At 35.2% G+C, this 22,515-nt stretch overlaps 3 protein-coding genes across 3 annotated transcripts; 2 read left to right on the top strand and 1 right to left on the bottom strand.

Annotated features, from left to right (window-relative positions):
• Positions 1–584: 584 nt before the first annotated feature.
• On the top strand, positions 585–3,499 carry HELRODRAFT_179951 (hypothetical protein; the record flags this gene model as incomplete). Its single annotated transcript, XM_009028742.1, has 7 exons — positions 585–799; positions 1,231–1,338; positions 1,595–1,826; positions 2,056–2,083; positions 2,328–2,443; positions 3,027–3,096; positions 3,453–3,499. 7 exons carry the CDS (start codon positions 585–587, stop codon positions 3,497–3,499), a joined length of 816 nt encoding a protein of 271 aa, XP_009026990.1.
• Positions 3,500–15,200: 11,701 nt separating this feature from the next.
• Positions 15,201–19,842, top strand: HELRODRAFT_193746 (hypothetical protein). The gene is made up of 4 exons (XM_009028741.1): positions 15,201–15,662; positions 15,851–15,963; positions 16,680–18,875; positions 18,964–19,842. Exon 3 carries the CDS (start codon positions 16,711–16,713, stop codon positions 18,385–18,387), a length of 1,677 nt encoding a protein of 558 aa, XP_009026989.1. The 5' UTR covers positions 15,201–15,662; positions 15,851–15,963; positions 16,680–16,710; the 3' UTR covers positions 18,388–18,875; positions 18,964–19,842.
• A 443-nt stretch (positions 19,843–20,285) lies between these two features.
• Positions 20,286–21,902, bottom strand: HELRODRAFT_179947 (hypothetical protein; the record flags this gene model as incomplete). The annotated part of the gene is made up of 1 exon (XM_009028740.1): positions 20,286–21,902. One exon carries the CDS (start codon positions 21,900–21,902, stop codon positions 20,286–20,288), a length of 1,617 nt encoding a protein of 538 aa, XP_009026988.1.
• Between the last annotated feature and the right edge of the window lie 613 nt (positions 21,903–22,515).

Genomic DNA, 22,515 nt, shown 5'->3' with positions numbered 1-22,515 from the left:
TTATTTTTTAAGAATAATATTGTTTTGTTGAGGCTATAATGGTAGTAATGAAACATTTAACGAGGTGTTTGCAGTCAAGTCTATCAGAACAATCATGTTGTAGGGAAATGACATGAATTTTATTGATAGGCCTATATGCTGTTTTTCACTACGTAAAAAAATTAATAAACTTATCTAAATCAAGTAAATTAAATAATTTAATCATCCAATTTTTCGAAACTTTGAAAAACTTCAGCTTTTAAAACCTATAAAAAACTTGAAAAGAATCAATTGAATGAGTATTATAGAAAAATATAGGTGTCATAAGCATGAATATAAATATTATATTATATTATAAATATTATATAAATCCATGGTTATAAGTACATTGCATAAATGAGTTTTTAAAAAATAATGAAACGCTACAGCAATAAATATAATATTAAATGTGAACCTAAACTAAGAGTTTAAAATCTGAAAACCGGTTTTCTTAATGTTGTTGGCCGTCTCTAGCAGAAAATGGCGCGTTTTTGTTAACTAATCAGACACAAAGTAATATTTTTATTATAATTTCTGACATTTGATTCAAATAAATAAATAAATAAATGGAGGAAGAATGTTCGCCTAGTGAGACCTGCGTCACAGTCACAGAACGGATTAGGTTCTGGTTGAGCAATTCCTTGAGATGCGAGAAAGTGCCCTCAGACATGAGGCTATGCATTCAAGACAAGATTGACAGCTTCGAAGAGACAGGTTCGACAATTCCATTCAAGTTTTTGAAAAATGTCTACTCTTTCTACACACAGGATGAATCAGGTAGGTTAGGTAGCATAATGTGTTATTGTACAGTACATACTATAATTAGTTATTAGTTATAATACTATCCTATTATAATTATATTTTATTTATTGCTAATATATTATTTATTATTGTGATAATAAATAATAAAAGACTAATGGGTAAAAATAGCAAGCAATAGAATAGAATAGTTAGTAGGCTAAAGTTGGTAAGAAATAAACAATATAATTTTTTTATTATAATATAATACAAGAATAATTATGTATAAAAGATTGCAGTAAGAATATAATTTATTATTTGATAATTATTAAATAAGCACGAAATGTAACTAGTACTTAATTTATTAATTCATTGATTAATTATTGTTTAGTGTTCAATATTATTAATATACTCAATAATTACATTTATAACTATATAATAGTATTAAAGTCTAACTAAACTATGACCTAAAAGTGTTGATCTGCCGTGTTTTTTACCTGAATTAAAAAAAAAGGTTTGTACATTCACGAGGTACTGGATGGTGCTAGAATCATTCTTCCACAACCACCTGAAAGAGAAAGGGTAGGTATCTTGTTTTTTTTCTTTAAATTTAAATTTCTTTAAAAGAAAATAAAATCAATAATTTGTTCTTATAATCAGGATCATTTTTTCTTACTTTTTTTCTGCAATTCTCCAACACACACACACACACAGACTCTCCTCCAAGTCTTACACACACACACACGCTCTTCTCCAAGTCTGAGAGGTTTTACCAGCACACCACACACACACACACCACACACACACACACATCACACACACACACACACAATCACAGCATAGCACATGTGATAAGTGTGGAGTCTTTGCATTTGAACCCGGTCACTGCAGCAGCAGTTCCAGGCAATTTAACCATTACAAAATCAAACTTATACTTTATTACTTTATATGCACTGTTATCATTATGTATAAAGAACCCAGAATTGGAAGCCAGAATTGAAAGGTTGAAAGCAGAGCAGAGGGAGAAAGAATATAAAGAGATGGTCAAAAATGTCACCAACAAGCCGAGTGTTAGATTAACTTTTGCTTAAATTTTTCCTAAACTATTTTAGCTATTTTTAGAAAATAAATTATCATAAATTATATATCTTTTTATCAATCCATTCATTTAAAAATTACTTAGGTTATTTCATTAATTGTTAGTAATAAATATTTTATTTAAATAAATTTTTCTAACTGAAAGTTTTTTTAATTAGAATCTAATTTGTAAATTATTATTATTTAAAAAATTTTTTCCAGATCAATGAAGAATCGATAGGCAAACAATGTACGTTTTCAAATTTTATTCAAAATATATTTCTTGGATTATTAGAAATTAATGGTTATTTAATAATCATTAGTAAATCATATTTAAGGTTTAAATTTAAAAATGGATTTCCAATAAAAATTAGGCTGACATTTTGGCAACTTTATATTCAAGTTTATCGCATTAAAACTGAAGTTTAATTAAACTGAAAACTCACCTACACACATAAACGAACTCGTACACACACTTACACACACACACACAGACAAGCAGCTAAACAGACAGCTGATAACAATCTTCAACTTCTTATTAACGTGCATGTGCATGTTTGCATTTGCTTACAAAGCCACTGAATATGCAATCGGGCCTAATATAGCTATGGTAAATTTGGATACTTATGAATCATTAATTTCATGTTGTTTTTATTTTTTCCCTATCATTTTTGTGCTTTTTTAATTTAGGTAATATTAGTACAAGTTGTTTCTTTACTCTGGGTCTACAAGCTTTACCTTTTAGCTCTCACAGTCAATAGTTTTCTTGAAATAATTGTTTTGTAACTCACCTATGCTTATTAGCAGAGAAACTTTACCAGTTCCCACAAACGTCCAACTCTTTAATAATTTTTAACACAATTCGGCACTGCCATTCAAATTTAAAGTAAGATAGTTCCTAATTTTTGTATCTAAGCCGTTGAAAATGGTTTTAGGGCAAAATAGACCCAAGTACTCCTTCAGTCTTTGAGCATCGTTTTGTCAGGCTAGCATCATACTCTATCTTAACTGGCATCTTAGCGCTAAAAATACGTGAATATAAGCTAAATAATAAATATTTGGTCATACATTTCAAACGTTGATACAATATTTTTAGCAAGTTAAAGGACAATTACAGTCTTCCTAGACTCAGAGGAGTCATCAACACACGAACAGCATATATAAATACATGCCAAACGACGCATCACACGAAGCATGTCATAGGCGGGAATCTTTTTGTCGTATTCGAACTCGGCACGGCACTCTCAGTGGAAAAAATACCAGGTGTCTTTTCTTTATCGCGCCTTTACTCTCTTGGAAAGATATCGTAGTGATATTTGGATAGCTTTTAGAATTAATCGTTAATTAATGAACTAAATTTTTTAAAAGTAGTTAGTATTTTTCCTCTAGTGATTAATAATAACTTCCACATCGCAGCAACTGATGGCTGGATTGATATCAGGGACCGTCGTCTTCATCGCCGATTTGTATTTTATCATCAAAAATGATTTGTAGTTCTCCTTTCATTCTATCTATCTATTTATTTTCATTTGTCTGTTTGTATTTTTAATGTAATATAAGATGTTTGTGGTTTAATTGGTTTTTCTCTATATTAATCAGTGAAATTTTTTGATGAAAAGGCAGATTTGAAGCGACGGAATCGTCTACATCTATTGTGAAGTTGTAGTAGGTCTTGCAATATTTAAGATGCACGTTAATAAAGTCAGGTCTAAAATCTTCGGATGCTTATAATCTTATTTACACATTACATTTACCCAATATCAAATCTATTTTGTTCCTGCTAATTTTAAGAGTTGAATGATACAGACTCGTTTGAAACGTCAGATTCGTAAATGATGATTTTTGGGTCGTTTTATACTCATCTGTATAGGAAAACTGCTTATTATATAGCATAAAGTATATATTAAAGATGTTTAATCCATTAGATCGGCATTTCATTATTGGATCACATAGTATGTGAACAAAAATACTGTTTTCCGCTATTTAAACCAAAGATACATTAAAATTCTTTACAAATGACGGTAATGTTTAAATATCTTTGATATGGAAATTTGGTATGTAAAGGAATAAATCATTTGCATGGAAAGTGTGAGTTTGCGTTAAGTTCACTTTTCGCTTAAAAATTGTTCTCGTTCCAGCTTATCCAGCGTTAGGCCGAAAGATCTGCTTTCGTTTTGGACTGGTTTTATTTATCAAATAATCGCTGATTTTTCACTAATCGTACGTCCGTAATTTGAAGACATGAGCATTAGTTTCAAAATTAAAGAACAGAACAAATTGAGCGTTTTTGATCGGCTGGGACCCGGATCCAAATCTCACAAGGTTGCTTTTTATTAGTTTTTACATTTTTAGTTTTTATATTTATTTTTAATTTTTTAATTAAAGTTTAAAAATATCAATTACAATTAATTAAATCAATAAATTTTGAATTTTTAATTTCAATTTTTTCAAAATGTTATAATAATACTAATAAAATGTAAATTTAATAAATAATAATATGTTTTGTTTTTTAGTTTTTTAGACTTTTGGAGTAGAAGCTTTTTTAAAAAATAAATACTTAAATAGTTTATGCTTATCTATTATTTAGCTTTTTAGAATATTACTGATAGCAAAAATTAAATCTGCATACTGCTTACATACATTTTTATTTATTATTAATTTTTTTTTGTAATTCTAATTAAAATTAAATGAAAATAATTTGTTGTCAGGCACCGATGAGTCCATGTCCCTCTCTATCAAAATCAGGGAAGTGTGAGGTCGGGTCCAAATGTCCATTTGATCATAAAAAGTATTCATCCATCATTTTTATTTTTAAATAAAATATTTTTAACATTTAATTTTTATTCAATTATCAGTTATTTATATTTTTTTAATTAATTTACTTATTCATTTATGATACTTTTAATTTAAAATCTAATTTAAATCTAAATAGAATTTAATTTTTTAATTAATTAGTTAAAATCTCTAATTGTGTTTATTTATGGCTTATGCTGAAGTTAAAAAATTGAATTAATCTGCAGGGAAAAAAGTTCTGATAAATCGAAAGCGAAAGAAAAAGAGGACAAAAAAGAAGACAAAGAGGTAATTAAAGCATGATGATGATTATGATGATGATGATGAGGAGGATAATGGTGCCAGTTAGATGATGATAATGTTTATGATGGTGATAATGTTTATGATGATGGTGCTAGCCAGATGATGATAATGATTATGACGAGGATAATGATTATGATGATGATAATGTTTATGGTGATGGTGCTAGCCAGATGATGATAATGACTATGACGATGATGATAATGATTATGATGGTGATGATGGTAATGTTTATGATGGTGGTGCTAGCCAGATGATGATAATGATTATGATGATGATGATGGTTATGATGGTGGTGCCAGCTAGATGATGAAAATATTTCTCACCCATTATATACGTTCGAACAATGTTCGTGTTCATAATCAGAGACAGAGGTCGTCGAGTAGGAGTAAGAAGTCAGACTCCAAGAGCGGAAGCAGCGCAGCTCAGATGCAGCAGACGACATCTGCTTCATCACAGCAACGACAGCAGCCAGCAATACCATCACTGCTAGCATCGATCGATAAACTCGATGTCACCGGTGGAACTTCTTACAAGAAATCTCATACCGATAGCGGCTCTAAAACATCTGATAAAGTTGGGTTTTGTTTGAGTGATGTTGTGTGTGTTTGTGCGTGTGTGTGTGCGTGTGTGTGTGTGTATGTAACTTTAGTAGAGGCATTGTTACTTTTTGTAAAGGAGCATGTCAATCTGCAGAGAGTGAATAAATGCTGGTTCTATGTAATTTTATGTGGATAATTATTTAATTAATTATTGAATTAATAAATTATTTAATAATTATTATATATTATTAGTTATTATTATGTTATTATTATTTAATTATATGATGATAATTAACTTTGTTGATATTATTAATTATATGATGTTAATTTAATTAATTTCAATGTCATTTGGTTCGAATGCTATAGTTCAATTTTGATTTATCCATAACCCTGATGACGTGATTGCTTGCTTTCTTCCGGACTAAGTGCTTTAGTTCAATTCCTATCGTTAGGTTTCCATGCTTGAGGCATTGTGGAACTGCATAGCAATTAAACCCATTAAAAGCTTTCTCGGTTATATATTTTCAATCTTCATTCATTTTTTCATTTACTTTTAATCCTTTCTTCAAGCAGTACAAAAGGAAATGATCAACCATCTCCTCCAGGAAGAAGACTTCACAATCGGACGCGCGGGGGGTCGTTCAGTTTGCTGGCTGGGTCATTTTTTTTTATTTCATCTAAATGTTCCCATTTTAATTCACTCAACCTGTTTGTTATTTATTATTTTGTAATTAAGCATAACCGAATGCAAGTTGTTCTTAAACTCTGACCAGTTGATTTATTTTTTAATGAGATTGATTGAAAAATTAATTTACCGAATCCACTTTAGATCATCCAAGGATAAAAAATCATCCAGGAAGTCGAGCAGCAAGGAAAGGAGCAAAAAACCATCATCCAATTCATCTGCAACAGTTGCTGCAACATCAACAACGACCTCATCGTGTAGCACGGCAACCGCCGTCATCTCGAATGCAACCGACTCGAGGCAGCAGCACAAGACCGACAAGCAGCCTCTCGTCAAAACCTCGCAAGATTCGCCACTGACCAGCAACAACAAACCCGCTGAAAAAACGGACACCAACGTGGTGAAGAAAACCCAATCCGACAAGGAGGCGAAGAAGAAGAAGGATCGGAAAAGGCACTCGTCAAGAAGTAGCCACCGGGATAAATCGAAGATGAAGAAGAAGAAACTCCCGCTCGAATCCTCTTCCGCCTCCAGCAGTTCTTCACTGGATAGCGACTCGGACAGTAGTGAGGAGGACGACGATGATGGTGGGAAGTATAAAGATTATAAGGATCACAAGCGTAGCAAGAAGCATGTTAGTAAGCACAGATCATCCAAGCTTAAGCTGAAGAGCTCCGTCGATAAGGTTGCAGCAGTTGCCTCTACTGCTGCTGCTGATGGCGATGAGGAGGCTAAGAGTAAGAGGAGCAAAAAACACAGCGACAGCAAACATAAAAAGAACGATGAAGATGAAGAAGAAGAGGATGATGGTGATGATGATGAGGAGGAGGAGAGTAACAGGAAGAGAGATAGAGGCGATGGTGAGAGGAGGAAATGTCGCCGAGGAAGCAGTAAACAGTCCAAGCCGACCAAAGGAAAACATTCGAGCGGGAAAAGAGATCATCGCCTGGATGATGATAACGATGACGATGAAGACGACGACGATGATGTCTTAGAGAAAAGTAAACATCGGAAGCGAAAGATTGCTGAGGTAGAGAAGAGAGAGGCGTGCAGCAAATCAAAGAAAGATACAGACAGTAATCGCAAAGACACAGCTCGTACAAGCTCTCACGACAGGAGGGACAATGAAGCAAAAGGTTGAGGCCTATTTCCATTTCCCGTTTGAATCCTTTCCACAATTCTCTCTCCAGAGGTGTCGACATCAGCTAGCATACAGCACGTGCTGATCCGTGCATTCCCTCTCCCACGTTGCACGTTATAGGAGGGGATTCATTTGCGTTCAAACCCGGTTACTGCAACATCAGAGCCAGGCACCTTAACCATTACACCATACATGAATAATAATATTAATAATTATTATTAGTAGTATATTATTATTATTATTATTATTATAGTAATTATTATTATTAGTAGTAGTATATTATTATTATTATAATAATAGTAATTATTATTAGTAGTAGTAGTATATTATTATTATTATTATTATTATTATGAACAGGCAGTAGCAGTCGAAGACACAGCAGCCGACCGAAGCGACACGACAGCAGGAGAGATAGGGAGGAAGATGTGGAGGAGGAGGAGGATGATGATGATGATGATGGGGGTTTTGAGAGAGGGGAGGACAAAGAAGAAGAGGATGATGATGGTGGTGGTCGTGGTGGTGACTACAGTCGCGACAGATACCGCAAAAAGTTAGTTATTTTTTGCAACGGTTCAATAATAATTGAGGAATTATTTATTGTAAATCTGAATGAATGAAGGAATGAATGAATGACTGAGTTAATGAATGATTGAGTGAATGAATGAATGTTTAATTGAATGAGTCATCAAACTAATAATTGAATAAGTGAACGAAAGAACGAACGAATCAATGAATAAATTAATGATTGAATAATCAGATGAATCACTGAACAAATGAATGAATATGTGAATGAATGAATGAATAACTAAGTAAATGAATAACTGACTGAATGATTGATTTTGCGATTGATTGATTGATTGATTGATTGATCGATTGATTGATTTATTGATTGGTTGATTGATTGATTGATTGATTAATTGATTGGAAGAAGGCGACGACACTCCAGAGGGCCTGATGAAGAGATGCACCACCAACCCTCTCCACCACATCAGCATCTCTCGTACAAGAGCAGGAGGCCTACCGCTACACAATCATCATCGAGGATGAGTTACTATGAAGATGATGATGAAAGGTGAGAGATGATGGTGACGATGATGATGGTGACGATGTTGAGGATGGTAATGATGATTGTGATGATGATGTTTGTTATGATGATGATGGTGATTTGGATGATGGTGGTGACGATATTGGAGGTAATGATGATGATTTTTGTGGTAATGATGATTAGGATGATGAGATGAGGATGGTGATGATGATGACGGTAATTATTATTATGAACAAACGATAAATTTGTTACATAATGGGGCATTCCAAAAGAGTAAATCTTAACTAAGCGAAATCCCAAACATTCAAAAAAATAATCCATAAGTTCATAGTTCGATTAAATAAATGTAAATTAAACAATTTTTCTTTCTTTTTTTTAAGACTTTTAAAGACGTAGATGATGATGATAGTGCCATTGATTTTCATTATTTATATACATTCATTCATTCACTCAGTCATGCATTCAATCACTCATTCATCCACTTGCTCATTGATTCACTCCTTCATTCATTCATTCACTCACTCATTTATTCCTTCTTTGTGACGTCAGAAATGCAAAGGTTTATGATTCATCTGAAAAACAAAGGAGGGTATGCAACGATGGCGGTCCAACTAACAGCCCCGTAAGTTCCATTAATTAAATTTGTGGTTACGCTAATTAATTAATTAACCAATTAACTAATTATTTAGTCAATTAATTGATGGATTAATTAGTTATTTCAATAATGACGTCATCGTCAGTTGTTTGTCATAAATTTAATAATTATTAATAATTATAATGATATAATACAATAATAATTATTTATCATCATTATATTAATAATAAACTAACTAGTCATTTAATTGATGGATTAATTAATTATCTGTACCAAATGTTGTATAATAATATTATTTGATGTATTGAATTAGCTTATCCAATTAACGTATTAATTAATCAATTAACTAAATAATTAGTCATTAAATTGATGGATTTATTAATTATCTGTGCCTAATGATGTTGTATAATAATATTATTTGATGTATTGAATTAGCTTATCCAATTAACGAGTATCTAATTGTATCATATATCTGGCTATCATATATCTAATTAACATATATCTAAGTACTTCATTGTCATCATCATCACCAATAATGACGTCATCATCATCATCGTCAATTGTCTATCATAATTTAATAATAATTATTAGTTATATTAATATAGTATAATAATAATTATTTATCATCATCATATTATTAATATAATAATAACTTATTCATCATTATGATATAATATAATAATAATTATTTATCATCACCATATTAATAATAATAATTATCATCACCGATCACACCACCACCATCATCGTCACCCGTTATAATTTAATATGGCATAATTTCATAATTATCTTCGTGATCATCTTATTTCATCATCACTATTTCCGACCGCGGTCAGTATCTGGACGACGAGGAGCGAAGAAGTGGCCGCCACCACCACCGCAGGTCCCCCAGGGAGTCCCCATTCATGGAGGGGGGGAGGAGGAGGAGGGAGGAGTTGTCGGGTATAATTTTAATTATATTTAATTAAATTAAATTCTAATTAAGTTAAATTATAATTAATTAAGTTAAATTATAATTAATTTAATTAAATTTTAATTAATTAAGTTGAATTCTAATTAATTAAGTTAAATTATAATTAATTGAGTTAAATTCTAATTAATTAAGTTAAATTCTAATTAAGTTAAATTCTAATTTATTAAACGGTGGATTTTGATTGGTGGAACTAGAGGGTGAAAGGTCAAGGGATCGATACGAGGGCAGGTACACCAGGACCCCTAGCATCGGGTCACCGACCTACAAAGGTGCGTCCACCATTTGTCCATCTATATTATTATTATTATTGTTGTTGTTGTTGTTGTTGTTGTTGTTGTTTAACTTGTTAGATACACTTTATTGGGCTGCAGCGTCGTTGAATTGTAGAAATATGCGCTATATCTATATAAATATATTTGATTGATTGATTGATTGATTGATTGATTGATTGATTGATTGCAGAAAAGAAACTGAGGGATCATCATCATCACCACCATCAGTATGAGAGGAGGAGTCGAAGTAGGAGTGATGTATCTGGAAGGCATCGCGATGCTAGGTTTGATGACGATGATGATGATTGAATATGGTTGCAGGGATGATAATGATGATGATAATGATTGGAATGATATGGGACGATGATGATGATGATGACTAAGATGTGATAAATCATTTGTGACTATGATGATGATAGTGATGGTGATGGTGATGATGGTAGTAATAGTAATGATGATGATGATGATGATAGTGATGATGATGAAGATGATGACATTTCGTTCTTTTTTTTCATACTAGCATCTTTGTTTCTCTGCAGTAACATTGTTTTCTCATTAATCCACAATCGTTATTTAACTTCACTTTTAGATATTTTGATTTGAAGAGACCCATCCCGGCGTCAGGTGGCCCCTCACATCCCCCGCACGTCCCTCCACCCCCATCACAACTTCTACCACCCCCTCAGGTAGCGCCATCACTGTACAACTACCACCAAAACTTCCTACCTCTCTTTCACTCTTCGCCAGTCATGCCCGGCAAGATGGAACCTGATTTTGGCAGGCGACTAACTCCTCCTAATGCTCTGATGGGTTGGTTGATTGGTTGGGGGATTGATTGATTGGTTGGCTGTTTGGTTGGTTTGCTGGTTGGCTGGTTAATTGATTGGTTGGCTGGTTGGTTGATTGGTTGGCTGGCGAATTGATCGGTTGACCGGTTGGTTAGTTGGTTTGCTGGTTGGTCAGTTGGTTGATTGGTTGGTTGGTTTGCTGATTGGTTGATTGGTTTGCTGATTGGTTGATTGATTGATTAGTTAGTTGATTGGTTGATTGATTGGTTGGTAATAATAATAATAATAAATGGATTGTGATGATAATGATGATTTTGTTATTCCCCTGACACAAGCTCCACACTTGCGAGTTCCTCTAAAACCAGGAGGCATGTTGGCAGGCCCTGCACCAATGCATCCGGAGTGGGAGGCTAGGTTGGTGGTGATGACGATGATGTTGATGATGGCGATGTTGATGATGATGGTGGTGATGGCGATAATGATGATAATAATGATGATGGTGACAACGATGATGATGATGGTGATGATGATCGTGATTGGGGTGATTATTGTTTTGGTGGTGATACTTCCGGTTGTGTTGATGGCTGTGAGGTTGATGGTGTGATGGGTGAGGTGGAATGGATGATAGCACACCAACCATACACCACATCGCCGCTACCAACCACCACCAACCACATTACTACAGCCACCAACCACACACCACACCAACCACCACACCATATAACCAGACGAGACGTCTTTCTTCCTCCTCCTCCCTCGAGAATGCGTTCAAACACCGCCACTCCCACCAATCCCAACCTCCTACTACCACCACCACCGACCACCACCTCCGTCCTCGCACTGACCATGCCCCAAAGTCAGCTGGGTTCTGGGGGCGTTTTGGTGTTCAAGAAGGGTGAGTTGGTTTGGTGCTTTTGTTTTTTTTGTTTTTTTTTCTATATTATTATTTTGTTGTTGTTATTGTTGTTGTTGATGTTGTTGTTAATGTTGATGTTGTTGATGGTGATGTTGTTATTGATGTTGATGTTGTTGTTGTTGATGTTGTTGCTGTTGTTGGAGAAAAAAAATCAATAATAAAACTTCTTGAATTGAAAGATGTACCAGCCTCAGTGACGTCATCGTCATCAGCAACAACGACGACAACTACGTCACAAACGTCAGCAGTGACAGCAGCAGCAGCGTTGAAAACGCTAGCGGTACAACTGAATGACTATGCAGACCTGTCCGATGGAGATATTGAAGATGTAGCCAGGGGCGGAGAGAGTGACGACGGCGAGGGAGATGATGATGACGTGGAGGGGATGGATGACATTGAGAGGAAGATCCTTGTGTTGAAGGACGATGTTGGGCTGGATGATGAGGAGATGAGGATGGAAACTGTGGATATCTCGTCCATCCGCTTGCCCAAGATGATCGGTTGGTTGCTTGCTGGTTTCTGTTCGTTGTTTGTCACTCTTTGTTTGTTTGTCTGTGGTTTGTTTGTCTGTTTGTTTTTATTTTTTGTTGTTGTTTGTGTTTGTTCGTCTGTTTGTTCGTCTGTCTGTTCGCCTGCTTTTTTGTTTTTAATGTGTTTTCTTCTCGTTTGGTTGTGTTGTTTGGCTGTTTTTTGTTGATATGCATGTTATGTTAATGTATGCTCGATAATTAACATTAATTATTTTAATATTTATTCATCGGTCAGCATTATCTATGTTAATATTTGTTAGCGCACGTAAAGTAGTCAACTTTATTTATGTTAATATATGCTAATTATGTTATGTTGTTAATATATGCTAATTATGTTAAATATGTTAATTAATGTACGCTAATCAATCAACATGCACTAACTAATCAGACCTTGTGGACATGTTAGACATAAAATGGGAAGAGTTGAGAGGACCGGAAATGAGGGGAAAAGATTCTGAAAACGACGAAGGCACGGTTGAGAAATTTAGCGTCCTCGACTCGTTGAAATCAGTCGGCGTGTCGAAGGAGTTTGCAGGCGATGAGTTGTACAGCAAGGTGACTGCCCTGCTGCTCAGCGAGCAACAAAACAAAGATGACGCCACAAGTTGTCCCGGTAGCCATTCCGCTGCGATTAGTAATGATCCTGCTGTCGCCACTACTACAGCTGCTGTAGCTGTTGAGGCTCAGGATACGGAAGAAGTCGCATTGAAAAATGAAAATAATACCGATAGTAAAACGATCTCCGATGAGGGCGGTCAAAAGTCAAACGATGACGTCATGAATGACGAGAAGGTCAGCAGCAATGGCGGTAGCAGCCACAGCGACGACAACGGGAACGTCCTGACGATGCTGAGCTACGTGGCGAACTTCCAGGTGACTGCATTCCACCTGCTGGAGAGGACGAGGAACGTTCTGAAGGACATCGGATCTTACAGGAGGGGACTCTGTGCCAGGAAGGATCTCGAAATGAGAAGGCTGCTTTGTAGGCTTAATAAGGTTACTCTCACCTCGTTTTTTCTCTTTCTTGCTTTCTCTCTCTTTCTCTCTCTTTCTCTCTCTCTCTTTCTCTCTCTCTTTCTGTGTTGGTGTGTGTGTGTGTATGTGTGTGTGTGTGTGTCTGTGTGTGTGTCTGTGTGTGTGTGTGTGTAGGTTGAAGTTTTGAGGTTGTTGTTGTGTAGGAGGTAGACTCTTGTTGCTTTAAGTTGTTTTTAAGATTGTTGTTAATGTCTTGAATGAATTTTTTATAGTTGTTGAGTTGTTTGATCTGAGTTTTTTTTTAACAGGTTCTATCGTGATGAACATTAATTAAAGTTGATGTTATGCCTGAGTGATGTTATTTATTATGAACGGTGTCAGCAGTAGCAACAGTCTTGTCACATGTATTATTGATGTTGTGGGTGTTTCCATGGTTATGACGTTGCATCAACATCATTTTGTTGCAGGATGAGATGTTGATGTTGCCGGTGCAACCAGTCGACCAAGAGATGTACAAGTTGAGTATCAAACTACTCGAACAACGGAACTAACAAGAGCAGCCAACACAACTTCAACAACCAACTCAACATACAATAACTCAACATACAATAACTCAACACAACTTCAACAAACAACACAACAACAACAGACTCAACACAACTTCAACACAACAACACAACTTCAACAAACAACGCAACAACAACCAACACAACTTCAACAAACAACGCAACAACAATTAACATAACACAACTGGCAACACGGCAACAACTTCAACCAACACAACAACAACCAACAACTTTCCTATAGCAGGGACAACTACACCAACAACATTAATTTTGGCGATTACAAAATGAATTGAGAAAATGAACAAAAACTTCTTCTGAGTGCTGCTTGATTCGGATGATTTTTTCCAATTTTTTTTTAGCTGTACATTACTTACAAGCAATTTTATTTCTTGTATTGTTCATTATTATTATTAATATTGTTGATAAATAAGAGTTCTCATATGCCGAACTAGAAGATATCGTTTTGAATTCATTTTAAAAATTTTATTTTTATTAAAAACGAATTTTAATGTCACCCATTATGCAATGATTTGTTGCACAGGACTGGACAGATTGCATGAATAAATGTTTTTTTTTTTCATAAAAAAAAACAATTTTGTTATGTTATGAAGTCGTTTCTGTAGTCTAATGAAGCTGCCACTTCTGAAGTCTAGCAAATTCGCTTCTGAGGTCAACTCAAGGAAAGGTTAAAGGTCATTCTCTCTCAATTATTTCTCGAATGTATCAAACCACGTTTCTTACATTGCATATGATAGGCTGGAATCCTTTTGCAGTCGAACCCGGTCACTGCAAGCAGGTCTAGGCACTTTTCGACGAAATACAGATGTGGAAAAATTTTGAAGGTTTAGAAGCGTTACTCATCTATTCCACGTCAGAGATGTTAATGTTACTGTCAATCACAGTTAAAATGTCGTAGTTGGGGGGCCGTTACAGATGAATATTTAGGCCAGCGTGTTGGTACACTAATGTTACGTCATCCTCACGTCATCGTCATGTCTAGAGGCGTTTTTCATAACTAAGCAAAAATTTGTTCTGGAGGAATTATTTTCGGTCCCCACCCAGTTATGTCCTCAAAGATTGAATTGCACATTTCCGAGTTTGTGTCCAAATCTCCGTCTCATTTGATGGTGTACCCGCGTTCGGTTCGTATATTTTTTTTATTCAGTTAGAAGTGCTAGCGCTTCAAGTATTTTTTTACGCGGACATCGCCGTTTAGAAATTTATCCAAAGGCGCCAAAATAAGAGGCGCCAGTGAGTTCGATTGTTTTTTATAACCTGGTTAGTTAAATAATGGAGAATATTATTTAATTAAGTGACGTTATTAATTAATTGTTTGACGTAAAAAGTTGTCTTGAAAATAATTAACTTGATACGTTCTTGAGCTTTCATTATGAACCTACAAATGTGTGTCCGTTGCTTAGCTTATCTACGACTATGGTATATATAGTAGTTACATTGTGAGTTTTCGTTTAATTGTTCGAAATATTAAGTTGAAAGTAGCTGAACTTCAGTTGAATGAGAAACATTCGAAAAAATACATGGCAACTAACTTGCAAACTGGCCAACAACATGCAAACACCTCATTTCATTTTTGAAGATAGTTTAAAACGGCAACAACCAAAACAAACTACTACAACTGGCAGCGAACAAAAACAAACAACAACAGCTACAACAAGCACCAGACCACAAACAACAACAGCTACAACAAGCACCAAACCTCAAACCCCAACCGCTACAACAAACGGCAAACAACAACAGCTAAAGCAAAAACGGGAGCAACAACTGCAACAAAAACGTGAACAACAAGAGAAGCGAGAACAGGAACAAAAACGAGAGCAGCAACGATTACAGCAACAACAGAAACGGCTAGAGATACACCAACAACAACAAAGCCTGCAACAGCAACGAAATCGAGAGCCAGAGGAGCGAGTAGATGAACTAACTCAACCTCAACAAGCGCCACAACTCCCTAGTTTCCAGCATTTTATACGTCAACTTGAAACAGAAAAGTAAAAGCATTTTTTTTTATAACAAATTTCATTATCCGTTTAATCACAGAAAATAAAGCTGGTCGGTGAGTTAGCTCAGTCGGTAGAAGTCCCGTGTCGCGCGTCGTTATTGCTCGATGACTCGGTTCGAATACTCAGTGACTATCACAAGACATACCATGTGCGTATAAAGCAGAGCTTGCTTGCAGGGCTAATCTAAACGGGGGGCGAGATGGTGCACCATTTACAAATGAAAATAAAAACGTCGATTATATAACGCTCGTTACAAATTCAAACATGATTTATATAAGATATATTCTGCATTACTTATATACACTTATCGTATAATTAGCAGCATCAATTTCGATTTTCTCTATAATTGCAAATAAAATGTTGAGGGTGATACTAGCGGAGCAAGGTGGCCAATTTTAATAAGCTTGCGGGTGGCCAGAGGAGGTTTGGGATGGGTCCTGCTTGGGCGTTTATGCAAAATGCCTATGCTTCATTCAGCCTTTGTGACACCAACGTACGTCTAAATGTAATTTTAGAATGGTATGCAAGCAGCGCGTGACAAAGTTTCATGATGTGAAGACAAAGCAATGCTAATGGTGAGAGAATCGATTCTAAAAGAATTCTAAAATATTTTGAAAAGTTATTACAAAATAGGGCGAATAATTTGGTTAGTAATTTTGGTGGGTGAAATATTTAGTTGATATGAAAATGTATTTCAAAAATAGATATCTACAAAGAGGACTGTCCCTACAAGCCATGCAACAAATGCTGCAGCACCAGCAAGCATCACAGCCACAATCCCATCAATATCAACAAATGTTTCAACAACAGCAACAACAACTTAGTCAGGATCAACAAATGTTTCAGCAACAACAGCAACCCGCAGCTTGGCAACAGAAAACGCAGAAGCCACAATTGCAGCCACATCAAACCATGCCCCAGCCGTCGTTTCCACAGTTACAACAAATGATGTTCGGACAACAAATAGCACTACAACAGCAGATACTATTACAGCAACAACAACAGCACCAGGAAAAGGAAAAAATATTTCAGCTGCAGCAACAAATACAGCCACAACTACAAAAATTACAGCCGCAAGGAGCACCACAGGAACCACAAAAGCAACACTCACCTCATCTACACCAACCACAACAACAATCATCACCACCGTCGCAACAACAACCACCCCACAACACAACACAACAACAACTACATAGATCTAATTTTACTCCTCAGTTTCACAATAACCCATACACACTCGCGAACGATGATCCTTTGGTCCAACTGACAGATTTTCTTCCCCCACCTCGTCCAATGCCTCGTGAAGTCATGGACACTGTTTTCCAACATATAATGATGAATCAGGCGATGTACCCGGACAAGAACTTGCCTGTTGATGTCTTCTGCTACGATTTACAGGGCAATTTGTTGAGTAAGGATGTTTTCAGTTGGACTCTGTTGTCGCCGCCTTCCACGCAAACATCGTCAGAGTCGTCGCCATTGTCGTCGCCACCATTGCCACAATCATCGGTTTACCATTTTTTTGACGAGACTGGCGAGACGGTAGTTTACCGAATCGAACGGGGACAGCCCGTGCCTATGAACCAACAACAAACACCAGACACACAACTGCTGCAGTATTCAGTGCAGCGACAGCACCAGCCAGCTCAACAGACTCAACATCCACAACAACTTCAACAACCGCATCTGCGACAACAAACTTTACATGTGCCACATCATCACTCGCCTACTCAAGTGCCGCCATTGCCACCTTGCCAGCCGCATCCATCTTGGACACAACATCAGCAGCAACAACATCAACTACAAAATCAGCAGCAGCTGCAACAGCTTCAACATCAAAGGCAACCACAACAACAAACTTCCCAAGTTCAACATCAGGAGTTGCCTATTCAAGAACAGTCGTGTCAACGAATACAAAATTGGCAACAACATCAACCTTGGAAGCAACAACAGCAGCAACAACATACACCATGTCAACAATCTCAACATCAACCGCATCGTCCCACGCAACAAAACCGTCAGTTGCATCAGCAACTAAGCCAACAGCTGCAGCTCAAGTTGTCCCCTCCACTGTCACCATTACCACTCGCGAAATATAATCCAATGCCGAAGCAGCAGCTTCAGCAGCCACAAAAAACTCCCCAAATGCCATATCGACAGTCACCAAGTCAGCAACGTCATCAACTTTGGAGTCACCAGCAACAACAACAACAACGTCAACAACCACCGCAACAAAATTTACATGCTTCACTTGAACAGTCGCCACCCGTCTTTCAACAACAGGCATCTCAGCGCCAGCAACTATGGCAACGAGTCTGCTATCAAAATCAACAGCAGCAGCAACTTCAGCAGCAACACCAGCTGCTACCTCATCGACAGCAGTGTCAACTGCAACAGCCACTGCGGTGCTAGCCACAACAACAATCTCAATAACAACCCAAAAATCGCATCATTGACAACCTCCAAAGTGCCCAATCTGCCCTTTAAACACCTTTTTCGACATTTTCTATAGAAGCCCTTAGATTAATTTGTCGTCCCCGATAAGCGGTTTTAATTAATTAGTCAATTAATCAAGCTATTAATTATTATTATTAATCTTAGCTTGTATTTATAATCGTCTTTTAAATTAATTAATTAAAAATTTATTTAATATTATATTAATAATCTTTTAGCCAATTTGTTATATTTGAAAAATAACAGTGTTTTAGTTTTTTTATTGAAACAAGAATACATTTAAACGAGATGTGAGTTTAGTCGTTTTATCAAAATGAGAATAGATTGAATGAATTTTTGAATGAAATTTATGTTAAACTTTTTATTAATCATGTCGTGTAACGTTTTAAATTTGTTGTTCGTCTAGGTTAATTTCCTAATTAACTCTTTGATTGATTGATTGATTGATTGATTGATTGATTGATTGATTGATTGATTGATTGATTGATTGATTGATTGATTGATTGATTGATTGATTGATTGATTGATTGATTGATTGATTGATTGATTGATTGATTGATTGATTGATTGATTGATTGATTGATTGATTGATTGATTGATTGATTGATTGATTGATTGATTGATTGATTGATTGATTGATTGATTGATTGATTGATTGATTGATTGATTGATTGATTGATTGATTGATTGATTGATTCAATTAATCAATCGATCGATCGATCGATTGATTGGTTCCGACAAACTCAGGCGTTCGTTTGATCATATTTCGTTATTTTATATTATTTGTTTTTAAATGATGGATATTGAATTAAAACGATTGTTAATTTTCTATGTTAAGTTGAAGAAGGCGTTGAAAAAATTAGACGGCAAGCAAAAAAAAATATTATTATACTAAAAACTGTGATTAAATTATTGCGCAATTATATTATTTTATTTAATTATTATGATCACTCATGAGTTCTATTATTTATAAATGTTTTAATTATTATGACTATTCATGAGTTTTATTATTTATAAATGTTTTTGACTGATAACTAATCTTAAAATTCGAATGGGTATTGATAATTTTATTCTTTAAAAAAGAATCCCATTTTATCACATATGCTAGAAAAGTTGGAAAAGATTAAATCTTTAATTGAATAAAAGATCTTTAATGATTTTCAAAGTTTAATTGAGTGTTTTATTTGTTATAAATTAATTAAATAACATAAATTTTAAATGATTAGATTTATAAAATTTAGTTACATACATGTATATGTATCAAATGATATATATGAAATTTCGATGAAATTTCGATCTATTAACTAAGATAAGCTCATCCCATCTATGAGAATATCACATTATATATTCTACCATCCAATTGACTAGACTAGAATAATTTCGTTTGTCTGCATAGCATTACGAATACAGTGCAGTACAAAGAACATTAAAATAGCAATTTTTTAGGAGTTTCATCAAATTAAATTTATTAATGACATTAATAAGCGTATGACACAAAATGACGCCAACAAATGAAATTTAATGATGACATTAATAAACGGGTGGCATAAAATGACGTCACCAAATGATGATATTAACAAGCAAGCTTGATATGATGTGAATCAATACGAATGAAATAACGTTAAGCACAAATTTTACTGCATAACTTTCTCCAGAGTCAAAAAATGGAGAAAAATTAAAGAGAGAAAAAGGAAATGAAAGAGAACAAAAAAGATATCCTTGACATTTAATTAACTAAATCTGAAAAATAAAGTTGGTTTTAAAAAAATAAAGAATTGATTTAAATGATAGAAATCCTTGCTATCGACTTTCAGGTTCCATCTGATGTTTGTTGTGGTAGAGCCAACGATGGATTTTTATTTCCTTCTCTGTAAAAGTTTTTTGACCCTTTTAAAAATTCTTCGAAGTATGTTCTTTTTTCTCTGAGTTGCATTCGAACCTGGGTGAGTCGTTTTCATTGAACTTTTTTCTTTCACTAATGGCAGTTTGATGCTACGACCACAACGGTTGATACCGGGTGAGGATGTACTTAATGATGCTGGTATATTCCATGTTGTTGTTGGTGATGGCGGTTTGGTTGATGTTGTTGTTGCTGCTACCAATCTCATGTTGAATCTCGTGTTGTTATGATTGTTGGTGCCATTGTTTATGATGTTTTCGTTGATGTTGTTGCAGATGATTTCGCTAATGTTGTTGATGTTGAAATCGAAGCAATCACTTTCATCACTTTCATCCTCTTCGCTTGAGCTCAGGCCGATGTATTTGGTGCTGTTTTTGTTGTCGTTGGTGTATTTGTGGAAATCAAACGTGACCTCTGAGGAGTCATCATCATCGTAACCTTCGTTAGCACAACTGCCCATATTTTCATTTGAACTGTTATTGATGTGTTTGATGTTACTGTAGATGTTTCCGTAAATTTGTTGGTTGATGTCATCATTTATTCTGTTTCTGATGTCGTTGTTGATATTATTTGTGGTGGTGCTGGGAGTGCTGATGGTGTTGTTGAAATCAAAATAGATGGGAGAGAGCCAGTAACTTTCATCATCTTCATCTTCCTCATCTGAGCTCAAGCTGATGTGTTCGGTGCTGTTTGTGTTGTCGTTGATGTATTTGTGGAAGTCAAATTTGATTTTCACATGATTATCATAGTCGTTATTTTCATTTGAACTGATGTTTTTGATATTTTCCTCAATGTCTCCGTGTATTTTTTGGTGGATGTCATTATTTATATTGTTGTTGATGGTGTCGTTGTTAAAGTTAATGTCGTTGTTGGTGTTGTTGGTGTTGTTGAAATCAAAGTAAATGGGAGAGAACCGGTCACTTTCATCACTTTCATCCTCTTCATTTGAGCTCAGGTTGATATGTTTGGTGCTGTTATTGTTATCGTTGATGTATTTGTAGAAGTCAAATTTTATCTTTGAGGAGACATCATCATCACTTTCGTTAGTGTCCCTGTTGTTCTTTAAACTTGAACTATTTTTGATGCTTATGTTGTGCTCGCAAGGATGCTGTATCTCTCTAACGTTCATTTCACTCGCAGCCTCCCAGATTGATGTCTCCAAACTTACGTCGAATCTGTCCTCATTCATCTGTGTAACATTTGTGAGGGTGCTGTCGTTGGGAATGTTGTTGCTGTCAGAATCAAAGAAGACTTGAGAGAGCCAATCACTATCATTGCTATCATCTTTCTCATTTGAACTCAGGTTGATGTATCGAGAGCTCTTTTTGTTATCGTTGATGTATTTCTGGAAGTCAAATTTGATGATGACCTCATCGTCAACTTCATTAGTTACTCTGTCGTAATTTCTTTTTGAATTGTGGTTGGTATTGTTGTTGGTGTTGTTGTTGGTGTTGTTGTTGGTGTTGTTGTTGGTGTTGTTAGAATTATACTTGCTAGGAAGCCGTGTGTCATTAATTTCTATTCCACTCCCTACGGCCTCAACTCGCTCGTTTGTTGTTTTGTTGGAAGACATGTCAAGACGTGGATGTTGTTGATGATGTAAGTGTTGTTGTTAATGTTATGGCTGTTGATGATTTTGTTGGTGTTGTTCGGAAAGATTTTGTAATGGTTTTTCCACTCTGTTAATGATATTACAGCCAATGTAATTGTTGCTGGTCTATACCAAAATAGTGGAACACACTCCTATAATAACAGAAAATTATTTTTTAACCAAATTGTCAGAAATGTTTTCTATATTTGCAAGTCAGGATGGCAGAAAGCAGCTTCGGAAATTTTATTTCCCTACCTTTTCTTACGTCTGCTTATATACTTTCACCGACCCAACTAACTCAACATAGTAGGAGCAACAGCTAAAACTTACTCAATTAAACGCTATCGATCCTACTCAAAGTAAATCTCATTAACGACAATTACTTCTATGAGATCAAAGGGTTTTCCAATAAATACTTTGAGTTTTTAACTTCGTAAGTATTCAAATGGCAAGTATTCAGTATGGTAAGTATTCAGTATACTTTCACCGACCCAACTTATTCAACAGCTAATACCTACTCGATTAAATTCAACATCAAGCGCTATCGATCCAACTCAAAGTAAATCTCAACAACGATAATTATTTTTATAAGATT

This window comes from Helobdella robusta (genome assembly GCF_000326865.2).
Source record: "Helobdella robusta unplaced genomic scaffold HELROscaffold_58, whole genome shotgun sequence".
Classification (NCBI taxonomy): domain Eukaryota; kingdom Metazoa; phylum Annelida; class Clitellata; order Rhynchobdellida; family Glossiphoniidae; genus Helobdella; species Helobdella robusta.
This window is presented reverse-complemented; position numbering and strand designations above follow the sequence as displayed.